The 22,568-nt window shown below is 41.0% G+C and overlaps 1 protein-coding gene and 1 long non-coding RNA gene across 4 annotated transcripts in view; one reads left to right on the top strand and one right to left on the bottom strand.

Annotated features, from left to right (window-relative positions):
- LOC139816753 (uncharacterized) overlaps window positions 1-309 on the top strand; it is a 278,339-nt gene extending 278,030 nt beyond the window's left edge. The window contains exon 4 of the long non-coding RNA XR_011733076.1: window positions 106-309. This is a non-coding gene — a long non-coding RNA (uncharacterized lncRNA). The remainder of the gene's footprint in view (window positions 1-105) is intronic.
- Window positions 1-9,345, bottom strand: part of Nachralpha6 (nicotinic acetylcholine receptor alpha6) — a 222,444-nt gene extending 213,099 nt beyond the window's left edge. For 2 of the 3 annotated variants that reach the window (XM_071784423.1, XM_071784414.1), the window contains exons 1-2: window positions 8,224-9,345; window positions 5,438-5,983 (exon numbers count right to left, since the gene is read on the bottom strand). In XM_071784423.1, coding sequence (XP_071640524.1) covers window positions 5,438-5,540 — 103 coding nt within the window. In that variant the 5' untranslated portion in view covers window positions 5,541-5,983; window positions 8,224-9,345. The remainder of the gene's footprint in view (window positions 1-5,437; window positions 5,984-8,223) is intronic. The other variant, XM_071784402.1, reaches the window with a different exon arrangement.
- Between the last annotated feature and the right edge of the window lie 13,223 nt (window positions 9,346-22,568).

Below are 22,568 nucleotides of genomic sequence, written 5' to 3'. Positions count from 1 at the left end.
GTGGTGACGGCGGTACCGAGCAAACTTATTTATTTGTTTGGCTAAGTCTCTAGTATACAGTCAAGGCATGTAAATAAAAAAAATATCATATTTATGTTTTAGCAGAACGAAATGGTAAAGGATTGAATTCAATACAAAAGCGTATTATCGCACTTGCAAAAATGGAGCTCATACTGTTGAACGTTGTGCCCATATGTCATAACATTAATGTGATATTTAGGCCACAGCAAACACCCAAACGCAAGAATCAAGCTGCCATCAAAACATATATTGTAGATATTTTCTGATAGTTCTGATAATAAAGGTAATAATGAATAGGTATTAAGACTCGTAACTGAATAGATCATAATTTTGTTCGCTCTCCTTCCCCTCCTCGTCCCAGAACAAAATCATTTTCCTAGTAATGTACACAAAAATATCTACATTATGTTCCACTACTGTGCCCCAATGGCCCATTTGGGACAAAGTTCTTTCCTATCTAATAGTATATGTTTATTGGTTGAACAAAATTTTGTAATTGGATTTCATTTACAATAGTTTCTATTAGATTATATCAATACTAGTTTCAAAGCCTTATGATATCTATGCCTATTTGTAAAGTGTTTTCTATAAATCCATGTTCATTCAAATGATGTTATCGTGTGCCAAACAATAATACCGTATAATAATTTCTTTATATCTCTACATGAAATCGCAGCAGCTCGTGCAATTTACCACTTCGAGCGAAATAACAGTTTTTTACTCCGTTCACAATGAGGGCATTAGCAGTCATATAGCGCGACTACCTTGTCAAACACCACATTACAATCGTCATAAAACACAACGATCGGATTCTAATTATCAGATGGACCAATATAGCGATACGCGTGAAAATCTCGCGGATCGAATGACCGAATTAAATTTTGGTGTAGAATCAATGCAATTTCGACATCAATTGTAATGTAATTTCAATAGCTGTCATCGTCGGATTCGTGCTAATTTCGTTTTGTAAACGCGTATTGGGAGATACCGTTTAGTCGATTCAAAAATAAATGCCGAAAAAAAAGAAAGGTAAATCACGCGACAAAAGTACTTTCTTCGATTAATACTCATGTATGCTCGCGCGTACGAGTATAGCGTGGTTGCGAGTTCGAGAATCGATATCAACGTTATAGGCGTCTCTGCTCCATTGCGGCGCCATACGCGCAATGTAAAAATCTCGATATCCGACAGCCGTGGTGCTCAACTAGTGACAGTAAAACGCCGAGCCGACGCGTTAAATGAACACGCTGCAAGCGTAATCCCCGACGGAACATTCTGAAATTTTAACGAAGACTGACTTCCGCCCTCTCTTCGACGTTTTTCCATCCACGATGCCTTTCTGGGGCATCGATCGCAGATTACTTCGTCGGAACTTCAAAACTGATTACTGCGAAGCGAGCGAGATATTTTGTGTTGCGAACGCGAGCAAGCCAAAGCTGCTGTTTTATCGATGACGATGTATTAACTATTTCCGGAAAAATATTTCGTAAAGAGAGAAATGATATATGTATCCTAGAGATGGTTGCAAAGAATGGGCATGTGAAAGTTCTTTGAATTGTGTTTATCGAAAGCGTGACACGCTCATAAATAATATGGTGATTAAACAAGTATTTTGTTCTATCTAAATAATTGTTAAAATAGAACTTGATAAATTAACGAGTTATAATTTCTTCTTCATTTGATACAATATAAATATTTAACCTATGTCGTGTTTCTCTATAAACACGAAAGTATCTACTATTTTAATATCATTCTTAACGCAGTAATATCTATCAGAAATTTGCATTAAATCAACTTATATGCGTCAAATCATTGACAAATACTTAATTAGTCTAGCCTAGTAGTTAATCGATCGATGTTAAAGTTGACAGACTGTCGACTTTACTATCGATTGAATGTTCAAACGATGTTAATGCTTTATTGCTCTTCAAAGCCACGTGCGTGGTATATAGAATAAACACACGCAGCACAACACACGTGGAATTATATTTTTCGGTCATAAATAAAGCACTCCAAATTATGAGCCGACAATTATGCAACGTAAAAATGACAAACTTCGAATCAGTAGTAATTAACATCAGTTAGTAGTAACTATCCATTTAAAAATAATATAGTAGTAATTATCTCTCTAAATTTCTTGGAGTGAAAATACTGCCACTCCAGTGAGATTTCACTCTTTTGGAGTGAGATCTCACTCCAAAAAGAGTGAAATCTTACTCCAAAAAAGTGAAATCTCACTGGAGTGGCAGTATTCCCACTCCAAGAAATTTAGAGAGATCCATCATACAGTAGAAACTATTTATTTAAAAATAATCATTTTAAATTTTCGCGTTTAAAATTTTTTCATTTAAATATAATTAATTGCCGCATTAAAAATCAAGAAAGAGAGTTGTACACACAATTCTGTACATAAATAGTATGTTGCTCGTTAAGAAACACAGTGCGCTATTTTGAAGACCGACCTCTTTGAGAGAATTTTCAGAGAGCTTTTCAATACTTCGGTAATTGAGAAACAGCCATCGTAAAACGTAACGTAGAAAAATACGCAGTGCCCGCAGCAGTTTCGCAGGGAGGCTTTTTCCTTTCGACCGAGAATAACTCACGATCGGTCGGCGATCAGTGCGGGAAGGGAGGCGAGGTTGAGGACGAGCAAAGGTCCAGAGGCTTGAAATCTAGTCCTTCCGAGAAAATATTTCGCGCGAGACCGGCGATAAATCGAATGACTTATTACTGCGAGCTGTGTGTAATCTCGGACTCGCTCGGAGAAGAAATGTGCTGCGCCATCGAAAATAGATATGTCGCGGACCAGATCCATTCAAAACACACGACCATGAATTTTACATCAGCACATCAGGCTAAAGCTAACAGATTCTGAATTGAAATTAAATCGGGACGCGCGGCCGAGAAAGCCGAGGAAGAAAGGAGAGGCTGCCCATCGTTCTCCACTTACTGCACTGATTGATTTACGACTGACACAACGCAAAGAAGACGAGTGAAGCAATGATCGATCAGCATAAAAATCGCAGCATATTGATAACAAAAAACGTGCAGAAGAAATCTTATGATTATTTAATACAGAAAGTAAAAGCAGAGATAGTTTACGAGTCAGTTGATTACAATACGTATTATAATTATAGCTTTTTTCTATTCGATGTAGCTACACGAAAGTTAGTTAACAATATATCGCATTCAGTGAATAATGTGTTATTGGTAAAATATTTTATATTTTGAGTATATGTATTGTAATTTAGATGTAGAGAATAATGATAAAGAAGATGTATCCGTAAAAATTTGTTAAAGCTCTTAATACTGAAGGATTATCTACACCGAACAATTTTTATCGCTTTGCCAGGCGACCTTTAACACATGAGCGATGACGACGAAGGGATATTAATGCCGCGGATCCATCTCAACGAACCAATAAATTCCGAGTTTAAATCCGGCGGTTTAACTTTAGTATTGCCGAACGATCACGCGAGTTCAATCGTCGCACGATATTTCGCTTCAGAATGTTTATCGCGGAACTTTGGTATTCCCGCTAACTTATGATTCCGCATATTTTCTCGCTCGAGTGAAGTCACCTTTAACTTTCTAAATGTGTTCGTTGTACTTTAATTGTGCACTGAGTCAGAAAAGAAAAAAAGTTCCAGCGTTAAAATGTATATCACTTCATTAAAAGGTATAAATATATCTTTCTTCTTTTGTCTTTGTTTTACTATTGTAAGAAGTAATTTGTTTATACAAATATTTTCAAACCATATAGAGAGACTTTATTAAGTAAAAAAAACTTGAGAAAGATTCGGAATTAGAGTTTAAATTAATTAGAATTGAATTTTCTAACATCTTCCATCTTACCGTTTGATCTTCTTTTCAATTTCGACAACAGGGTAAACTCGGGTGAGATGGCCATACAGGAAAGATGGCCAACCTATATTTTTTCAATCTAGCTCGCCATATAAAACATCGAATGAACATGGGTTGGCCATCTTACCCGAGTTTACCCTATGACAAGAAACTTTTCTCGAAAATCGCAACAAGTTCCTAACGGTCGAAACCTATTTCCGCAGAGATTAACATTGTAAAAATGTTCTATAGGAGAAGCCAATGCCGGCCATGTCGAAAGTTCGCTATTCGCGAAGCTGTTCGCGACATGTCGATGTTTTTCCGAGAGAGAGTTTCTCAAATCGTGGGATTTAATTCCGGCTGAGTCGTACAGGGCTACGAAACTTCGTTGACCGAACGAAATGTAGTTTTGTCGCGGTCGGGCGCCGATGCGCTGTGATGGCAGGTCGCACCGCGGTTGCGGTGATTTTATTATACGTTGCACTGTTACCGAACGTGTCATCCGTAATTATGATTGACGAACCGATTTGTTATACGCGTATGCGCGTCACTCTTAGCGTAATCAGTTACGCATAAATCATATAAACAACATCCTACCCACATATATACGTGTGAAAATTACATACATAGCGCGAATGAGACATATATGGAATGCAGTCGTTAATTTGAAGGCACTTAAAGCAAAATATCTGGGTTAGCATATGGCAGCAATTAGCAAGTCACTATTGCTATTAACTTGAATATAACTTTTTGCAACTTTTAGAGTTATATCTGGACTCGACTAGAATTATCGACTTTATCCATGTGTGTCATATTGATGATTTCTTACCGTATTTAACGTGTCGATCGACTAGAAATGTCTGTGGCAAACACGGCGTTGTAATATAGTCGCGGGAGTGTCGTTCGTTAAATTATGTACTCGTCTAAAGTTATTTTCGGATTTCTATATCAAGACAGAATAACCGGACGAAGTGACACGAGTTGATAGAAGTCATCGCGTGCAGAAGTCTCTTTAATGCAAACGTCCTTGAATACTAATAGGCAGGGATATGTTATACTTATATACATCTTGATTTCATAATAATTTTCATATAAGTAATATTTAAAAATTTGTAATAAATAATCATTGTCATTATCGCAGATTAAGAAAAGCAATTATGCATTTAAATAATAAAGACATTTAAAAATCAAATGCATTGCTTAAAATAGCTCTTATATAACTAAAATAAAAAGTATTTTGAACGAGAAAATTTAGTTTAAGATTTATGTGACTCTAATTTCTAATATTTGATATTTCAATATCTTGTAACTTAATCGAGATACCTATGCCACGTTATATTAATCGATTACGATATCCTATCTTTCAATCGATAGATGTAACGGCCTTTTTTATTCGAATCGGTAGTTTCATGGTTCCCTTTCTCGTCAATACCTTCAAGTCGTTGAAAGAAATATCGTTCGTGCCCTTTCGTTTCTGAAACGGCTTAGACGACCAATAAAGAAAATCATAACGCGAGTAATGTCGCGTACAATCTCATCATAAAATATCGGTAGTGCGTCTCGGTGAGCTTACCTTGAGGTAGGACGGTGAGCAAGAGGACTATTTGGAGACCGGCGGCGATTGTATTACAAAACTTTATTCGCAACTGCGGTAGACCTCCTGCCTGGTGCGCCATGGCAGATGAATTTTACAGGTCCAGGTCGAGGCACGACACCGACTTGCCGATGTTCATCAATCCGGTCCCGACGTGCCCCGTCGTGACCGTGATGCACTGCACAATTTTGCGTGTTCACTTCTACACGCAGCGGTCACCGCCGCGAGTATCGCCCGGTAGCGCTTTGTCGCCCGCTGCGTCACTGATTATCATCATCGTGCAGGGTGTCACGAGTCGAGTTCAATTCCGCGCGAATCGTCCGCTAATCGATACTCGATGCCCTCGCTAACGCACCCCCCGACTTCGCCGTCATAACCAAGCGTTCTTTCCGCGCGCCTCGGTTGTGCGTATACTCGCGAAGTCTCGATCGCTGAAAGGTGGCGGCGTATTATCGTTCGCAGAAAGAACGCGCTACGTTCGCGCGACGGTGCTTCCCAGCGTTTCGAGCATTCTCGCGGGGGATCCTGAAAATAATGATTTCGTACGTGTGAACGACCCCTTCACACCCACTTCTCATCGCGCGCGGCGTCGTTTCGCGGCATGCATTTGCATTATCTTCTGAATCAGCGACAGTTGCTTTTAATTGTTAATGCGTGTCGAAATATTCGCCGATAAATGCCGTTCATCATGATTTCTTAATCATGCTTTAGTTAAAACCTGAATTCCTTGTTTAGAGCATCATGCATTATTCGACATTTCAGATTTATGTCAAATTAAAAATCAATCAGCTCGCGTCAAGATATATGTCAATATAATCATATGATAATATAATCATTTCTAGTATAAAATATATCTTAATTAGATTTTATGATATGTTCACTGAAACAAAAAATATTCGAGAACGTGATATTCCTAAATTTAATTCCTATTTTGAAAAATACTCATTACAACTGTATGTTTAATGAGATTTTTAATAAAACGATAATACGATATTAAATTTATATAAAAATCAAAGTTTTTCCTCGAAACTTATATACTAAAACAAAATTTTAATAAAAATATCTGCAGCATTTCTGACTGTAAATCTAAATTACAATTATGCATGGAGTTATGCAGTTACATGATTTATGCAGTTCAAGTACTATAAGCCGCGAGATAGTGAAATGACACTCATTTGAATATTCTTGTCATTTATTGCGATACTTCTTCCCGATTTATAACGGTTGTGAGCATCGTTACCGGCATCGAAAACTTAGGTGATTTACAAGCGGGGCGGTTGATTTACTATTTCACTATCAGCAAGAAGAGATTTCTTGTATTCCCTTTGGAAAAACGTGCCGCGACTGGAAATGATCGGTTTTGCCAAGTCCCGTTATCGTAAATTTTTCATCTTCTTGGTGAGATCAAGAGAATTATTAGTATAATTGAAATATATGCAAGTTCATGAATCGATTTCTGCGAGCTAGACCAAAAACACTTTGCGATCGATTAATTCATTAATATTATCACGAAAAAATATGAAGAGCACAATTATATTTAATATAACGTATTGAATTTAAACAAAATTTCCAAAGATTAAAAAATATTGTAACTTTATATCATCGATACTTTATATCATCGGAAGAATTGGATATTGTCATATCTCGCTATACACAAAAACTATTTAACGTTTAAAGAAACAATATACGCTTATTACGTTTAAAGAAACAAAGGAATGCTTGAAATAAGAAAGTAGAATTTAATAATCTTGCTATTGTCTCGTGCTTGAAAAATATGATACGCAAGAACGCATTATAGCTTATCTTTGTTCTCGCGGATTTATTTTTACATGCAACATCATCGAATTACACCAATAAAAAGCGTTCCGCGTATTTCGTCGTAAAAAATGCGCGAATTAATTAGCAACCCTTTCCACACAACCGATCAGCCATTGATCACGAGTCCAGCATTACGATGACCTATTTATCGGATTCACGAGGGAGTGCATTAAATGGCACGCCATTACCGCAGTTTCTGCCTATCGACACAGGTAGCAATTTTTCCATTGTCTTGCACGCCTCAGAGAAGCAACAATGGCGCGAGTTTTAATCTCACAGGAAATGCGTCTGTGTGGAGTTTTGACGTAGCGACTAGTTGATACGAGAACGTACCCAAGACTATATACGGTATCTTTCACGCGGTATCGTTTATCAATTATGCGTATGTTGCAGATTCGAGTCTCAGCATGCATTCCGCGAACGTGTCGCTGGCTCTCATCGACACGACGAAGCAAATCTTGCCTCGAAAATTGCGAGAGCCCGCGCCCGGTTTACAGGTGTCCGTGGCAACTACGCTTCCTCATTCGATACCGAATGCTCCCGTTCTCCCCCACGCGGCGGCGTCCATCGTTACGAGTACTCTCACCCCGTTCTCGACCGGCACTGGGGCTCACTTCGTTACTCGCTGACACCCACCACGTCGACGATTCAATCAAAATTTCCGGTTGCAAGCGCGAAACGACATATAGCCACGGATACGCTCGATATTCGCGCGAGCTTGTAAAAAAATTTTCAATACAAAAAGAGGTTTTGACAGGAGAGTCCACAATGAACCATCACGCGATTCCAGAATTCTACGAGACGTGCAGCAACTATTTCGTCGACACCAAACAGTAACGAGTAACGCTCGACGAATCCAATGGCTAACTGTAGTACCGCGAACGACGCCGCGGTTATTTTTCGTGATTGGCTTCGAGCCGCTAGCACGCTGCCGCGAGATTTCCGACCTATGCTCTCTCTTTTCCTCTCTCTCTTTCTCTCTTTCTCTCTCGGCGAGCTTCGAGAGGGGCGCGGGTGTGCTATCGCGATTCCTGGCAGCACCACGGACCTGCGTTCGCGGCCTGGCCGGCGATCGTCTTCCTCGTCTCACTACAGTCCACCGCGCGTTCCATCCTCCCGCGGAGCAGCACCACCACCTCCGCCTCTTTCGCTGCCTCCTACTTCACCGGAGCGCAACACGGTGTTGCCCGGTATCTAGGCAACTTCGCGGAGCGTGGCTGCTCCCTCTGCCAGCAGCCCATTCCACGTAGGCAACGAATTCGCCGTTCTCTTTGCCGTTCTTGCTCTCGCGGCTTTTTCTTCTCTCCCTGATTTCTGCTCCCTTTCGCACTCTCTCTCTCTCCCCCTTTCTCTTTCTCTTGTCGCACTCGTTTCCTTCAGCACGGATCACGCGTTCGCGCGAACGTGCAGTCTCGTATATCCGTGTTCACCACTGCCGCTCTTCCTGTCCTATTGCGGCTATCCCTCCTTTTTCTCCGCACTCCCATCCGCCTCGTCCTCGTTGTTCCGCTTGCACTATTCGCTTTACTCCTTTATCCGTAATTGCTCTCATCCGGCGAAGTCGTACCTCTTGCATGCACGGTTCTACCTCGCATCGTGCGCACCGGGTTTAACACGAGCGGGATGCGAAGCGTTAATCGCGAGTAATCCGTGACGATGAGTACCGGCGAGCACGACGACGAAGATGAGGAGACGCGTAGACTCCCGTTACAGGCCGCACGCACAGGGTGTACGCCACGAAGTTCGGCCGAACGTGGCAACTCGCGCTAGACTGAGACAGCGGTTGGCAAAAGGGAAACTATGGAAGACCAGAGAAAAAGGAATGGAGAGAAAAAAGAGGTGACGGAAAATAAGAAAGGTAAAGTGAGGTAAAGAGAGAGAAAGAGAGGGACTGGACACACGGGGGATGGAGAAAACCGCCTCGTCCCTGCGAACGGGTGTCCGAACCGGAAACCGAAACCCCTGAAAAAGGAGGCGGTCGGGGTCGTGTACGAGCTGCCGGTCGAGCTCTCGCGACTCGCAGCCACCGCCGCGATATAGACGCGAGGAGCGCTCCCCACGATGGCCATAACCCTCCTCCGCCACTTCCACCTCCGGAGAAACCACCCTCTCCGACGCCTCTACCTCCCGTGGCCGCCTCCGGTTCCCACCACGATTTCGCGGGAGGCTGCGGACTGGACCAGCACGCAACTAGCGTGACCCCCACCACATCGCGAGAGTACCAGGGTAGTAGACTTGGGGGTGCGATGACGCGGGGAGAGGGTGGCACCGCGGGGGAGGGGGAGCGAGAAGGCGGGTGAGAACGGCGGCCCGGGGGCGGAGGAGAGGACCAGAGGACAGCATCCCCGAAGCCCACCCCACAGATCAATATTGTGCCCACCACCGTGTACCGGAGAACTTGCCCCATCTCTCTCGAGTAACCATCGCGCGCCACATGCCTCATCTCTCTTACCCTTAGCCGCCCTCTTGCGAACTCCCGTAGCTCACGACCGTTGCCGTGTATTGCGAGCTCACTCTGTCTCTCCCTCCCCCCTCTCTCTCTCTTTTCCTCTCCTGTTCCCTTCTTCACCTATATTCTCGCCTTCGCTCTCAAGGGTAAGCGCGAGGGTGTACGTTGATTCTATCGCGATCGTCGCAAACGATGCTGGAGCATGGTCCAAGTCCGCTAAGGGGGATTAGCCTCAGCGGTCGAGATCCCAGGGACGGCATAGTTTCGATACATCAAGGGTGGCGATACGACAGAAAGATAAGTAGAGCGCGGATAGATGCCGGGGTTGACGGATGAATCGATTGTTTTCGAAGTTGCTGGGGAAACGCATGTTTAAGACGAGGTCAGATGGATGGTTGATGGATGGACAAAATGTTCGTTATTCTGCATTTCACACGGTCATTGTAAGTCAATTAAAGGTTTTGTAAGAGAAAGTACCCCCCTCCCCGCGGGACTTTCTTTTCAATTGTTGAGTATAAAAAGCCGAATGTGCTGTAAAGTTATGTGTCATTTAAAAAGTGCATTTTAGTTGACGAGTATTTATACGATCAATCTTTCTTTTTCAACATTAAACAAAATTTAATAAAAATAATTATATTACATATTATAATTATTTTTAAATATTAACAATTATTTGATTATATTTAAATATTGATTGAGAAATAAAATCTACTTTATTATATAGTCTATAACATATACGTATATTATATGTATACTATAATATGCTCTAATAAAATCATAATGTAATATTGTATCTGATAGCGTATTAATTGAATATTTATGCTTTTAAAATTTGAATGAACATACTATTAAAAATAATTGACATGAAATACTGTCATACATATTGTTAATTACTTTTGTTTAATATATTTTGAGTGATATACAGAATTGAATTCAGTAAACTGCGCGATACAGGTAGTTCCCTTACCAACAGTTGTTTGCTAAGGAGATTGCAGGAAAATCATGCAAGGCGCTTCAGTCAGACAAACCTTGTGTAATTCGATGAAAATAGAACGCTATATTTCAATAACTCTTTTCGAAAAATTCTTTATATTATTTGGCAAAAGTTGCTCAATAAGAAATAAATAAATTCGTCGTTATGATCCTATTTAAACGAAACTTCTCTGAAAGACTATTGTTGGTAAGCTCTTTCTTCAGAGAATCTTCAAACTACGCCATCGAGGCATGAAAATACAGTGCATCCGCACTTTTTGCAGTCGATAACGTTATACCGGCATTTGCACTTCAAACCCTTACAAACATTTCTCTCAAGAGACAATATTTTGGTCGAGAAAAGAGATTTCTTGAAAATTTTCTAATGCGTTTTCTTACAAAAATCATTTCCAATATATGATAACGTAAATAGAAATTCAATATCATATATGGCTAAGATTATTTTAACAATATACTTTCTTTTATATTTTATTTTTGTTTGTATAATATTATTACAATTTAACATTTTTAGAACGTAGGATTCGGTTATAATTCAGATTATTTCAAAACCGATTAATTTGATATAAAATACTTGCAATAAAATCAGAATTACGATGGATATCTAAAGTATATAATCAATAAAATTTATTTATTCATCAAAGTTATTAATTGATTTTACGTAATAATAGCATGGTCTGAATAAATTATGTTAATAATTAATATCAGCATAACTATATCTAATAACACTGATTAAGTTCTCATTATACAATGGAACTGCAATTAACAATTTGTAATCAGTCATAAATAACAAACTTAGGCAAGTACATATAATCTAATCATTAGATATGTAGCATTTTCCTAATCACTATTCCGTAATTATAACTCATAATTAAACAATTTCTATTATTTTATATATATCGTCGATACATAAAGTCGAAATACACCCTCTACATAAATCGTGTAAAGTTTGAAATATTCTACATAAACTGTAATATAAACAGTATAAATGTACTTAATAGGACATTATCGTTATAAGTGCTCACGGTAAAGTCCACGAGCGAATAACGAGTTGAGAGAAAGAGATGAGGAGGGAGAGGGAGAGATTCAAGGATTTAACGTTTTCCTTTATATATATGAGGTCGTTTACTCATTGTTATAACTTCCTTAGAAGCCATTACAAAGACGCGCGCTCCTCCATTCTAAGATAATTCGGCTGACACAAAGCACACAGCTACCCTAAGTTCAGGGAGAGAAGAGAGAGAGCGGGCAATTTGCCATACGCTACATTAAATTTCACAAAAGCGGGAAGCGCTTGCCACGCTAGCGTAAACACTAATCAAAACTATGTTTCTAAAGCGTGTCAGGCATCGCGTTTGTTCCCATACCATTTAGAGAACATCGAATACAATTACCTACCTACTCAGTATGCTAATTATCTTAAGACGCCGGACGAGGTAATATATCGTCATCTTGCCCGCACCGCCGCGCGCCGTTTCAAGATGGTCAAGGCTGAGATTCGCCTCTCGCTTTCCAACGAAACAACACGCTTATAAATTCGCACGTACCGACGGATTAATCGTCGAAAAAAGTCATTGAGATGCAAATTTTTGCACGCTTTAACCTTCGCAACCTTATCTTTTCCATTATTCACATTCTCTGAGAACTAGAAATAAATTATTGCAACTACCAATTGTCTAATGATTGAGATACCCATAAATACTGATAGCAGAAAAGAGATTCCAATGAGGCACATCCATTAAAAAATAGTGAAAGCACGTACGAATCTATTCATTCGTCTCGGTGATTATCGCGCGACGACCAGCAAGTGGGTCTCTTGTGGCATTACGTCCGGGGAATGGTCAAGGCTACGGCTGAGACGGACGGGCGAGCGCGAAGAATGAGCGATGTTTTGTAGAAAGCAGGTATACAAGCAGGAAGGGAAAGGTTGCACCTGGCAACCCCAAGATAGAACCCGAACTCACGCCTCGCAGGCGCGTCCCTCTCTCCACACGGTCCGGCCCATCCCACTCTCCACGGTCCATTCCTCACAGCCGGCCGTCCGGACCGTCCCTCTTTGAGAATCAGCCTGCTGGCCATGCGCTCGCCCAAAATAACAGAAATTGTGGAGAAATCAGCGTTCCCCATGGATCGTGGGGACCATTGTGGCGCCTCGAGGAGCAACGATGCTCCTCGTCGAGGTGGAACGTCATTGTGTGTCGGCGAGTTTTCGCTTCTTTCGACGGCTCTCGCATCGCCCAGGGATGGTTTGACTTCTCTGCGCCCTTTTCAGTCTCATTGCACTTTAATGCCGATTGCACGAGGCACCAGGTGTCACGATAGTATCCCCCTGACGTATCCCTCGCTCGTTCACTCGATCGCTCCGCTCGCGCTATCGCCCGTGGACTTTTATTTACGACGCGCGACGAATCCAGTGCGGAACGCTCGGTTAAATGTACGCGGGGACAAAGTTCTCTCGTGTGTGTTCGAGGGGGTGAAGCAAAACCGCTAGCGATCGACCCGGGGTTCTCTCTCTCCCCGAACTTTGGGGTCAAACATTCGACGCTGGGAACGTCTATTTGGGTCACTCGGTTTGCGAACAGATCACTCGAAACTTTTGCGCAATTGACGTATCCAGGACGGAATGTGTGCGATCTGTGCAAATATGTGTTTTCCACGCTATGTTTCAAATGAAACGGAAATGTTAACGCCTTCACCTATCCAGTCCGAACGTCGAATCGCGAGTTTGCGTACGATTTGCAGTCGACACCGTCTGTTATACTGTATATAGAGTGTATAGAAATGAAACTTTAGAATTTCGATTTCTGTTTTAATAGACACAGAAAATGAAATTATTTTTAACCTAATTGTATATATATTTCAATCTTCTCTAACAAATAATGTCCTAGATCAACCGAATGGTATTTTAAGGATTATTTAACGAATATAGAATCGTGTTTTTTCTAGCGAAAATGTCAAGAGAGTTCATCGTATCGACACTTTCCAATTTAACGAAAATTTTATTTCTTGGTAAGTAAACTTTAATCGGAATTCCTCTTAGAGTAACATACTTCAGAGAGAAATAAAATTGTATTCATTTATACAAAATTTGAATCGTAAAAATATGCGACGTAAATATTCAGCTTTGCATTCTTTTTACAGATTTTCTTATAAAAACTTATAAAAAAGCTCTTTTACTAAGAAAGAGAGAACAAAATTGATTAATTGAGAGGGAGAGAAAGATAAATGGATTAAATAAAATCTGGTGCAAAATGTTGCAGTATTAGTCATCAAAGTCAAAGTGGGTTACTTTTTCGAGTTAATCAGTGTTACAATCAGCTGACTTCTTACTTACGGGATGATAAATTATTTCGCTCACCTCGCGATATGTATATGGTTGACCGACTTCGATTATTATAGAAACGGAATATGATTAACTTTGCACTTATACATCGAAGACGTTTACGAGCAGTGCGAAAGTGTACGGGGAATGGCGTTAACCGCATTTATTCTTGTCTTACTAACTCCTTTCAGCTGTCGCGTGTCACGGCGATAAAGTTTGCGGGGGCAGAGCGCCTCGCATACATCCAGCTTTCTGCAAAATTATACACTGTGTCGATGCAGATCGACACGACAGGGTTGTTTTTATTGATTGCCGAGACTTTTCGGTCGCGCAAGAGACGCAATTTCAACATCGGCCAATTTTACCGAGAAGATTTATATTCGCAATCCAATAATTAGCTCACGTCAATTACCCCCTCTACGTTTCGTATCGATATTTCAAAGACACGTTTTGTACATTTCAATCAAACAGAATTAAAAATGTGTCATACGAGTCGATCATCTCGTAGGATATACGTGCACCTAGGCTATATATTTACTCCGACCGTATAATTATCGTCATTTAATAACTATATCCAATACGTCCGCTTCGGGGATTCTCTCTAATTAAGATGCATCCATGCGAATGTGTGCGAACCGACATAAATGCTTCGTTAATCTCGCTGATTGTAAGACTCGAGGCGAAAAGGTTAGACTCCTACGAATTACCTCGAAACTGATGACAAGTGACGAAGAAAAGCATTCGTTAAGAGAGCTCGCTTTTTTTTACTATTTCTTGCAGTGAGGTACGAGGAGGCATAATAGAGAAAAAGAGAAAGAGCGAAAGAGAACTCAGTGTAAAAGAATCGAGTGTAGTAAGAACGCTAAGTAGAATGAGTAGAGAAACGTGTCTCTGTGCGTGAGGTACTCATTTGGGAGAGAACCTCTCTCGTCTCTCTCCTCGCCTTCCTTTCTCTCAGCTCTTTCCATCCTTCTTTGTCTCTCGCCACGTCTGTATATCCCGGAATACTAATGATGCTGCGAGAAAATCCGCCTGGTAGTAACCCAAAGGTACCTACGTTAACCTGCAAAGTTTTCGCTTCACGTGCCAACTCGCAGGTTTCGTACGTACTTCGAAGGTGCCTCGCTAAACGCCGTAACGTCCGTCGCGTTTCATAAATTAGGAGGAACATTCCTCCTGGGAGGACAAACCCTCCGAAACTCGACGCGGAAATAGAAGACGTACTCCGTAGCACGGCACGGACCGGTTATGGTCGTAGGGGGAATACGATTGTTTCACGATGGCATACGTAAAAGGAGGCGGCGCCGCGGCAAACAAAGTAGCGGGAACATTTCGCGTGGCTTGTAACGTTATGCTAAATTGCGCGGATGTCGGACGGCGCGGTCGCAATAGCTGCGGTTATATAATAAGTAAACCCCTCTGCCAAAATTAATTAACTACCGTATGAATTCCAAGGGAGTTCGAACACATTCAAGTTCGTTCTCTGTTTTATGATGATGCGAGATGTAATATTGGGACGGGTGTATATCGTGGGGTCGGCGAATTAGCCACTGAAGATTAGCCTCTGATGAAATTACCGTATTGTTCTTATTGCTGAGCGCAGCTCTCATCCTTTTCCCCTTGAGCGGGCAGAGAATAAAAGTAATATCAAGTGGAGTTAAATGTTCCGCGAAATTATTAATTTCTACGAAAATAAGGGATGCCAAGTTCTTTTGATCATCGAATTGGAAGCGACTGTTCCGTTGGACGTGGGACTAATAAACGAGATTCTGACGGTTAGCCCTAACAAAAAAAAATCAGGCAAATCTCTTTCTTTTTCAATCGAGCGAACCGAGCGAACCATCTTCTGATCTGACTTCTTCCAAGAACTTTGCTATTAGTCAGCATTTGCCAACAAAAAAAATATAATCTATATATATAGTACACAGTTGATTATGCAATTTTTTCTTTTGTGATGTACGTCGCACACATAAGCGAGGTAAGAAATTCGTACTCGATAAAAATCAGCTAACGTTAAAATACATTTAATTCGTAAAATAGCTATCTTTTTACGCATGACGACGTGAGTTATCGCGAGCTCTCTGAAGCTTAAAAAACGTATAGTCATATCTTAAGTAAACTCTCCATTATTTAAGATAAACTACAATTTAACACAGTTGGATTCATTTTAATAATCTCATAAATTTTAATGCCGTAGGGCATTAGTAAAGTTATCCTTTAACTTAAATTTAATTTCTTGCAGTGCAAATTAACATAATTTTAATAACGTCAAAATATTTCATACAAAACTTATGTATTCAAATACAAATATAACAAACTAATTTATAAAAACAAATAAAAATTATGCTATTAATTATCAATAATTTTTACTGTTATTTCTTATTTATATCGGTTATAAAGAAAATACCAATAGATAAACATCAGGATTATATCCACTTATAGTGGGGTTGCTCAGTGATAACCCCTGTTAGCGTTCTAGGGTTAATCGTGGACTTAAAGATCCCCCAAAACAAACAAAAGAACCCTAACTTACATGACGAGTATCTTGTTTCGTGCCTTCGTGGAACTTAGATAGCTGATTTGCTCGAATGCATAAATAAGAAATGAGACGCATGACGGCGCATTTGTCTGGAGGAGCGAAAAAATATTCTCGCCTTGCTGGCGTGCGCGTGTACGCGAAAATTTATCGAAAGTCGTTCTGACGGAACTATTCGTTTCCGGAAGTGGTCGGAAACTAGTTCGACATTCAATTTCTCTCCGTGAGACGATTTGTCCATCACCGCCGTCGACTGAGGTGCGACCTCGGGATTCCATATCGTGCCCAACGACTCGTATCCGTCAGGTAAGTTTCGTTCCCAATCCCCCCATCTTTTCCTCCCCTTCGTCCCCCTCCCCTCTTTCTCTCTCTTCCTGTTCATCCTCACATGAAAACTAAGTACGAAGTATAAGCAGGCTTTAAAAGCGGATGCTTGAACTGCGGAAGAGCGGATGAAAAGCTAACTGCTTCTCGCCTAACTATACGAAATCTGATAAAGTTCGCGCGGATATCGCACAAACTTCGCCCTGCATCCGAAGTTTTTCGTTCGTTTTTGTGTGTACGATACCTTCTATTATTTCGACCGAGGGTTTCGATCGGTCGGCCAAACAGAAGTAGATAAGAGTATACCTCCGTTATCTACGTTGCTTATTGTTGAACGACGCTGTGGAATTGACTGGGAACCGTATCTACTACTCGTGGATGAATGACACACAATTGTTTTATTCCTTTTTCTCTACCATACACTGAGAAATTCCTCCGCTATCGCCTCGGAGATTGCTAGGATGGATTAAAAAAAGGACCACGCGACTGCCCTGATTAAGGCGCTTTTTGCGAAACCTGTACGGCGAACAATAATTTTCGTCCAGCCAATTTCGGAGGGAATCTCCATTGTAATCGGCGGTGGTGCGATGCTGTTCATAAATCATGACCGAACAAACGATTTGTAATCCGTACCCGTGGCGTACCGATGCGACGGACGTTGCAAATCTATTGATCAATGATGCTGCGATAGCGATTCGCGTTTTAATTCCGACAAGAATATACGAGATCTGAATTTATGGAAAAGCATCACATTTTTCAAGGACACTTTATTGATAATTATTCTGCAGTGATAATCACTCACATAATTAAAAACAAATTATTGATGTATGGTAAAATTTTGTCGCAAAATGTTATTTCAGTTTTCGCGACTGAACGTTGTTCTGTTCACCGAATACGCTCGTTATTGAATATCTCTGCGAATATCTGATACACACGCTCGTTTATAATATTTATAAGGCGTCATCGTATTTCTAATAGAAGCGCATGATATTTTCATGCTCGACACTCGGATTTACCACGATGCAATGCGTCCTGTATATACGCGCGCGCTCTTTCGGCGATGGAGAATCGATTGGACACCGTCGTCTCGTCTCTTGCAAGTCACAATAAATAGCGAATAGCGAGTCGAAATTCGAAGTTAGGACGGCGGAAAATATGCGACGGGAAAACTAAGAATCGGCAGAAAATTTTAATTAAAATCCCGAATCTGGGTTAAAAGGAATTTAATTAAAAACAAGAAAAAGTAGAAATCAAACGTTATAAACGGCCTCGCGAATCGCAATTTACTCGCAGTTATTTATTTATATTTAATTCTCTCGGTAACGCGACTCGCAATGGTATTAAATCCGCGCGCGTCCGATGCGCGCGACAAGTACGAATGGGAAATATAAACGCGTCTAGTTAATGAGCTATCGATTCGAACTAGAGAGACGCCGTTTTGCGATTTTATATGCACGGCAATGCGTCAGCGATCAATCACAATTACGAGATCGCTTGCCGATGCGTGTGCCGCGAAATATCATCGCGCGAGAGTTCATCGAGCGAGATATTACGAGCGTCAGTGGAACCTTCGCAAGAATGTAACCAGCCGGTATGACAAATCGTCTACATGCCATGCGCAAATCCAATTTTACGAAGCACGATCCCGGTGGATGGAAGTGCATCGGCAACGCCGAGGGACGCCACGCAATACTCGGTCTCAGGCATGACGGCGGCTGAATTCCGCCGGGAGTGCAAGCTTTTGGCGACTTAGCCAGGCAACCCTGGTCGCCCTTGGATGGCGGAAAGGGGGATGTTGGGATGTATACTGGAGCAGTCGAGAGGGTGGCGTGAGATACCCTCTCGAGGACGGAGATCGCGTTGCGAGCTAGCGATGGGAACGAGACGAGACGAATACCGAGACTCGATCACCGAGGACGCGACGAACGATGCTCGGGACATTGTTCGATCTCCGCGCGCGAGTGTTTTATGAACCTGTAAACCCGGGAATTTTGGCAATCTCGAAAATCACGCGGCGGATATTGACAGTGCGAGAAGTCGTCCGGAAGAAGTCTTTTGATTCTATCATTCTTCCTGACGGCGTCGAAAATTCCGGTAACTTTTGAAAAGTTGGGAAATGTCCAACGTGTGTGTCAAGCAGGACTTTGAAGATCTTCGATCGCCCAAGTTTGTTGACATTGGCAGAATTCGGCAAGTGCCCGCTATTGAAAACTTCGTAGTTAACGGCGCGGATGAAAAATCGCGAACGCACCGTCTGGAATTTCGAATCTGCGCTTGGCAGTCGTCGATGGTATTCTACGCCATCGCTGCTGGTGATACAATCTCACCTTCGTCCTTCGAGGGTTTCGTGAAAAAGTATCGTATGAAGAACGGAAGTAACGTTGAGCATCGACGAGGATAGCATGCACTGTGCAAAATGTGCAAAATGTGCGCGTTTCTACGAATAACCGTAGTTTTTTACGGTTCCATTCGACTTTGCACATAACTGCCTTGACTGCTGTGACTTATGTATTGCTCGACAATAATTCTTCTCCCGGGGCGACCGTTCGCCCACGTTGTGCGAAGGTTAATGGCTAACTGCTCTTACGCAATTTATGTTAATAATTAAGTCTTTAAGAACAAAGTAAGTAAAATATAAATCAAGCTTGGTAACAATCGTTGTCTTTGTAACATGAGAAGATATAGTGAAGAGGCATAACGTCGTCCCAATTGTGTTTGAATCCGGAAATGCGGCAGGAGTCTAACAATGCCGAATAAGATAAAGAAAATGGCTACACGATGGCTACACAAATGGTTCATAGCGAAAACGATAAACATGTCGCAAAGAAAAAAAAACCAAGAAAAAAATGGCAACGTTCCGTAAAAAAGGAAAAAAAATAGCAACGTGTCCGCTTTCGCTCGCAAATCTCCCAATTGTAAAGGCATAGACGACGAGCTTTGTCGCATCGTTTTGCGCCCGCTTTCGTATGCGACGAGGCAAGATTGTATACAGTTAGGTAATAACTACGAATGCATGCCTTATCCCGGCGGTGAGTACTTAATGTAAATGATTTTGCCAAGTTTCGTGGGACAAAGGGCGCGCGGGCGTAGTTTCCAAACTCGCACGCCGGCAACAGCCGCGCGGAAGTTTCTCTGAATTTTAATGAAAAATGGAACGGGTATCGCACGCCCGCGCCGGCCGTATTTGCGTTACGGATGCTGGTGGCGACGGTAGTGTTGGAGGTCGCGATAGTGATGGCGGTGTGTGGCGATGTGATGCTGGTGTGGTAGGGAGGCGCGGAACAAACATGGCTCTAGTTCGGTAAATTGTTTGAGATTATCGCGCATTACTATCAATTAGCATCTGCGCATCGTGTACACGTTATTCGCGTAATACCGCGGAAAAAGGACGGATGATGCCTCTCTCCCGCGGAATGCAGGGCCGTCGTTTGTATCGAGGTCGCAACGCACGCCGCACGTGCCGACGTATTCTCCCGAGATTTTATTTCCTACATTCGCGGTTACGGGATTCGGATCTCGGTACCGTACGACGGGTCTTTCGCGACTGCTGGCAGGATAGAATAAAATCTCGCGGAATATTCGACGCATGTGGTATTTGCGAATTTTCGAGAATATATTTCACGAGAACTTATTTTTGACTGCAAAACAATTAGCGCTATTGCATTGCGTTCCACATATAGTTTTTAAATTCTGTAAAATTGTTTCGCCTTTGTATATGTGTGCGCTTATAATAATCTATTATACTGTGATAGTGATTTTATATTAAGAATGTCTATCATACACTCGTTTTAATCTTATACGACCGCGAAACTTGTTATAGGACGCTACAAAACATTGTCAAATAATGCACCTACGAGAGAATGATTGCTCGTTACACGCGTGCGTAACAACTGCGCAACGCGTGCAATCATAACAAGGCTGTCGCTCAGAAATCGGCCAGCGCGCGTACATAAATCCAGTTTGCGTAAAAGGAACGTAAATCGTTTTAAAGCGTGCAATTTAACAGTCGGTTTATACGAGCGAGGTATGTTTCAAAGGCAGACGTACGGCCACCCCGTTTGTCCTCGGTTAAATCGCGTTCGCAATCAGTCGCCGCAATCGTCGCGATCGACGACAAATTATGGTCGTGCCGGCCCTGCGACATGAACCCCGGAGGGTGGCGGCAATTACACCCCGCAGGGCCGCACTCGCTCGAGGGTACATCTGCCCTCCCTTTCCCCTAGGTGGCCGATGAAATTATGTGTGTAATAGATGCGTACACGCTCGCAACTTTTTGTCAGCAAAAACGATGAATCTCGAAAGGATTACGAGCAATTGTCTCATATTTAACCCTTTAAATAGATAACTGTATACAATATGCAGTTTACAAATTTGCATATCGATATATACGAGACTTACCAGACTGTCAAAGCCACTTTCAAAAACCTATTTACTTATGTCGATAGCTTTGTATTTAAGAAAACTGCAAATGTTTCATACTTAACCCTTTAAATGGCAATTGTCTTATATTTTATTTCTTATATTTACTCCTTATATTTAACCCTTTATATTTAACCCTTTATATTTAACCCTTTATATTTAACCCTTCATATTTAACCCTTCATATTTAAACCTTTAAATGGAGGAATGGGGACACAACCCGTATCTTACTTCGCATATTGATCTCGATATTGATATAAAACTTACTAATAAAATCATCAAAGCAAATTTCAAAAAGTTATTTATATTGATAGCTTTGTATTTAGAAAAAAAGGATAAATGTTCAAAAGTACTATTTCGTCAAGAACCGCGGTTTTTTGTTGTAATCAACAGAACAAGCTAAAAAAATACATACATAAGTTTTTAAGGGAAAGTTTAATATTTTTGAAGAAAAAAACTATAAAATATTTGAATATATATATATATTTTTAAGATCATGACCTAGAATTATATGGCTTTTTTTGTTTATTAATATTACATCTAATGAATAAATTGTAAAAAAATTTTTTAACATATTAAATTTCACATAGTTTTTTTTATTATCTAATTGAATGTTGAAAAAGATCTTTGTATATTTAAGGGAATGCTTGGGCGGGGCTCCGTCCCTTCCCCTGCACCCCCACCCCGAAAAACTAATTTAACCCATACCTATTTCTGAATTAAAATTAAGATTGAGTTTGGTTTAGGTCAGTTTTTTAGGCTCCGCCTGCCCTCCGTCCATGCGTTTCTTTTCCAATGTTAAGAGTAACACGACAATTCGTGCAGTTATCCATAGCTCATTTCCATAGCCAATAGTTAACCCTTTCAGGACAGGTGGTCCTGGAAAAGGGACCTATAGGGACTAGGCCTTTTATTTCAGAAACTATTAGTCTGATATTTATGAAACTTGCCCTATAGGGGAATTTCATGGTGTATTATTTGAATCTGAAGCCGAAATAAAAAATGGCAGAACAAATATGGCGGATTTAAAATTTTAATAATACAATTTAAAACTTATTTTATACAGATTTTTGAGGTCGTTAAGTTCGATTCTAGCCTTGGATTTTCGACTTGTTAGAGCAGCGCACAACTCTCTGCGCAACGATCGCTAGAATAATAGAAAGATAATTTTGACATTATATATTTATGTCATTAACTCGAGTATATACGAAACAATTACGTATTCTGTTTTGAACAAATCTGCTATTTCAAA

This window comes from Temnothorax longispinosus, chromosome 1 (assembly GCF_030848805.1).
Source record: "Temnothorax longispinosus isolate EJ_2023e chromosome 1, Tlon_JGU_v1, whole genome shotgun sequence".
Classification (NCBI taxonomy): domain Eukaryota; kingdom Metazoa; phylum Arthropoda; class Insecta; order Hymenoptera; family Formicidae; genus Temnothorax; species Temnothorax longispinosus.
This window is presented reverse-complemented; position numbering and strand designations above follow the sequence as displayed.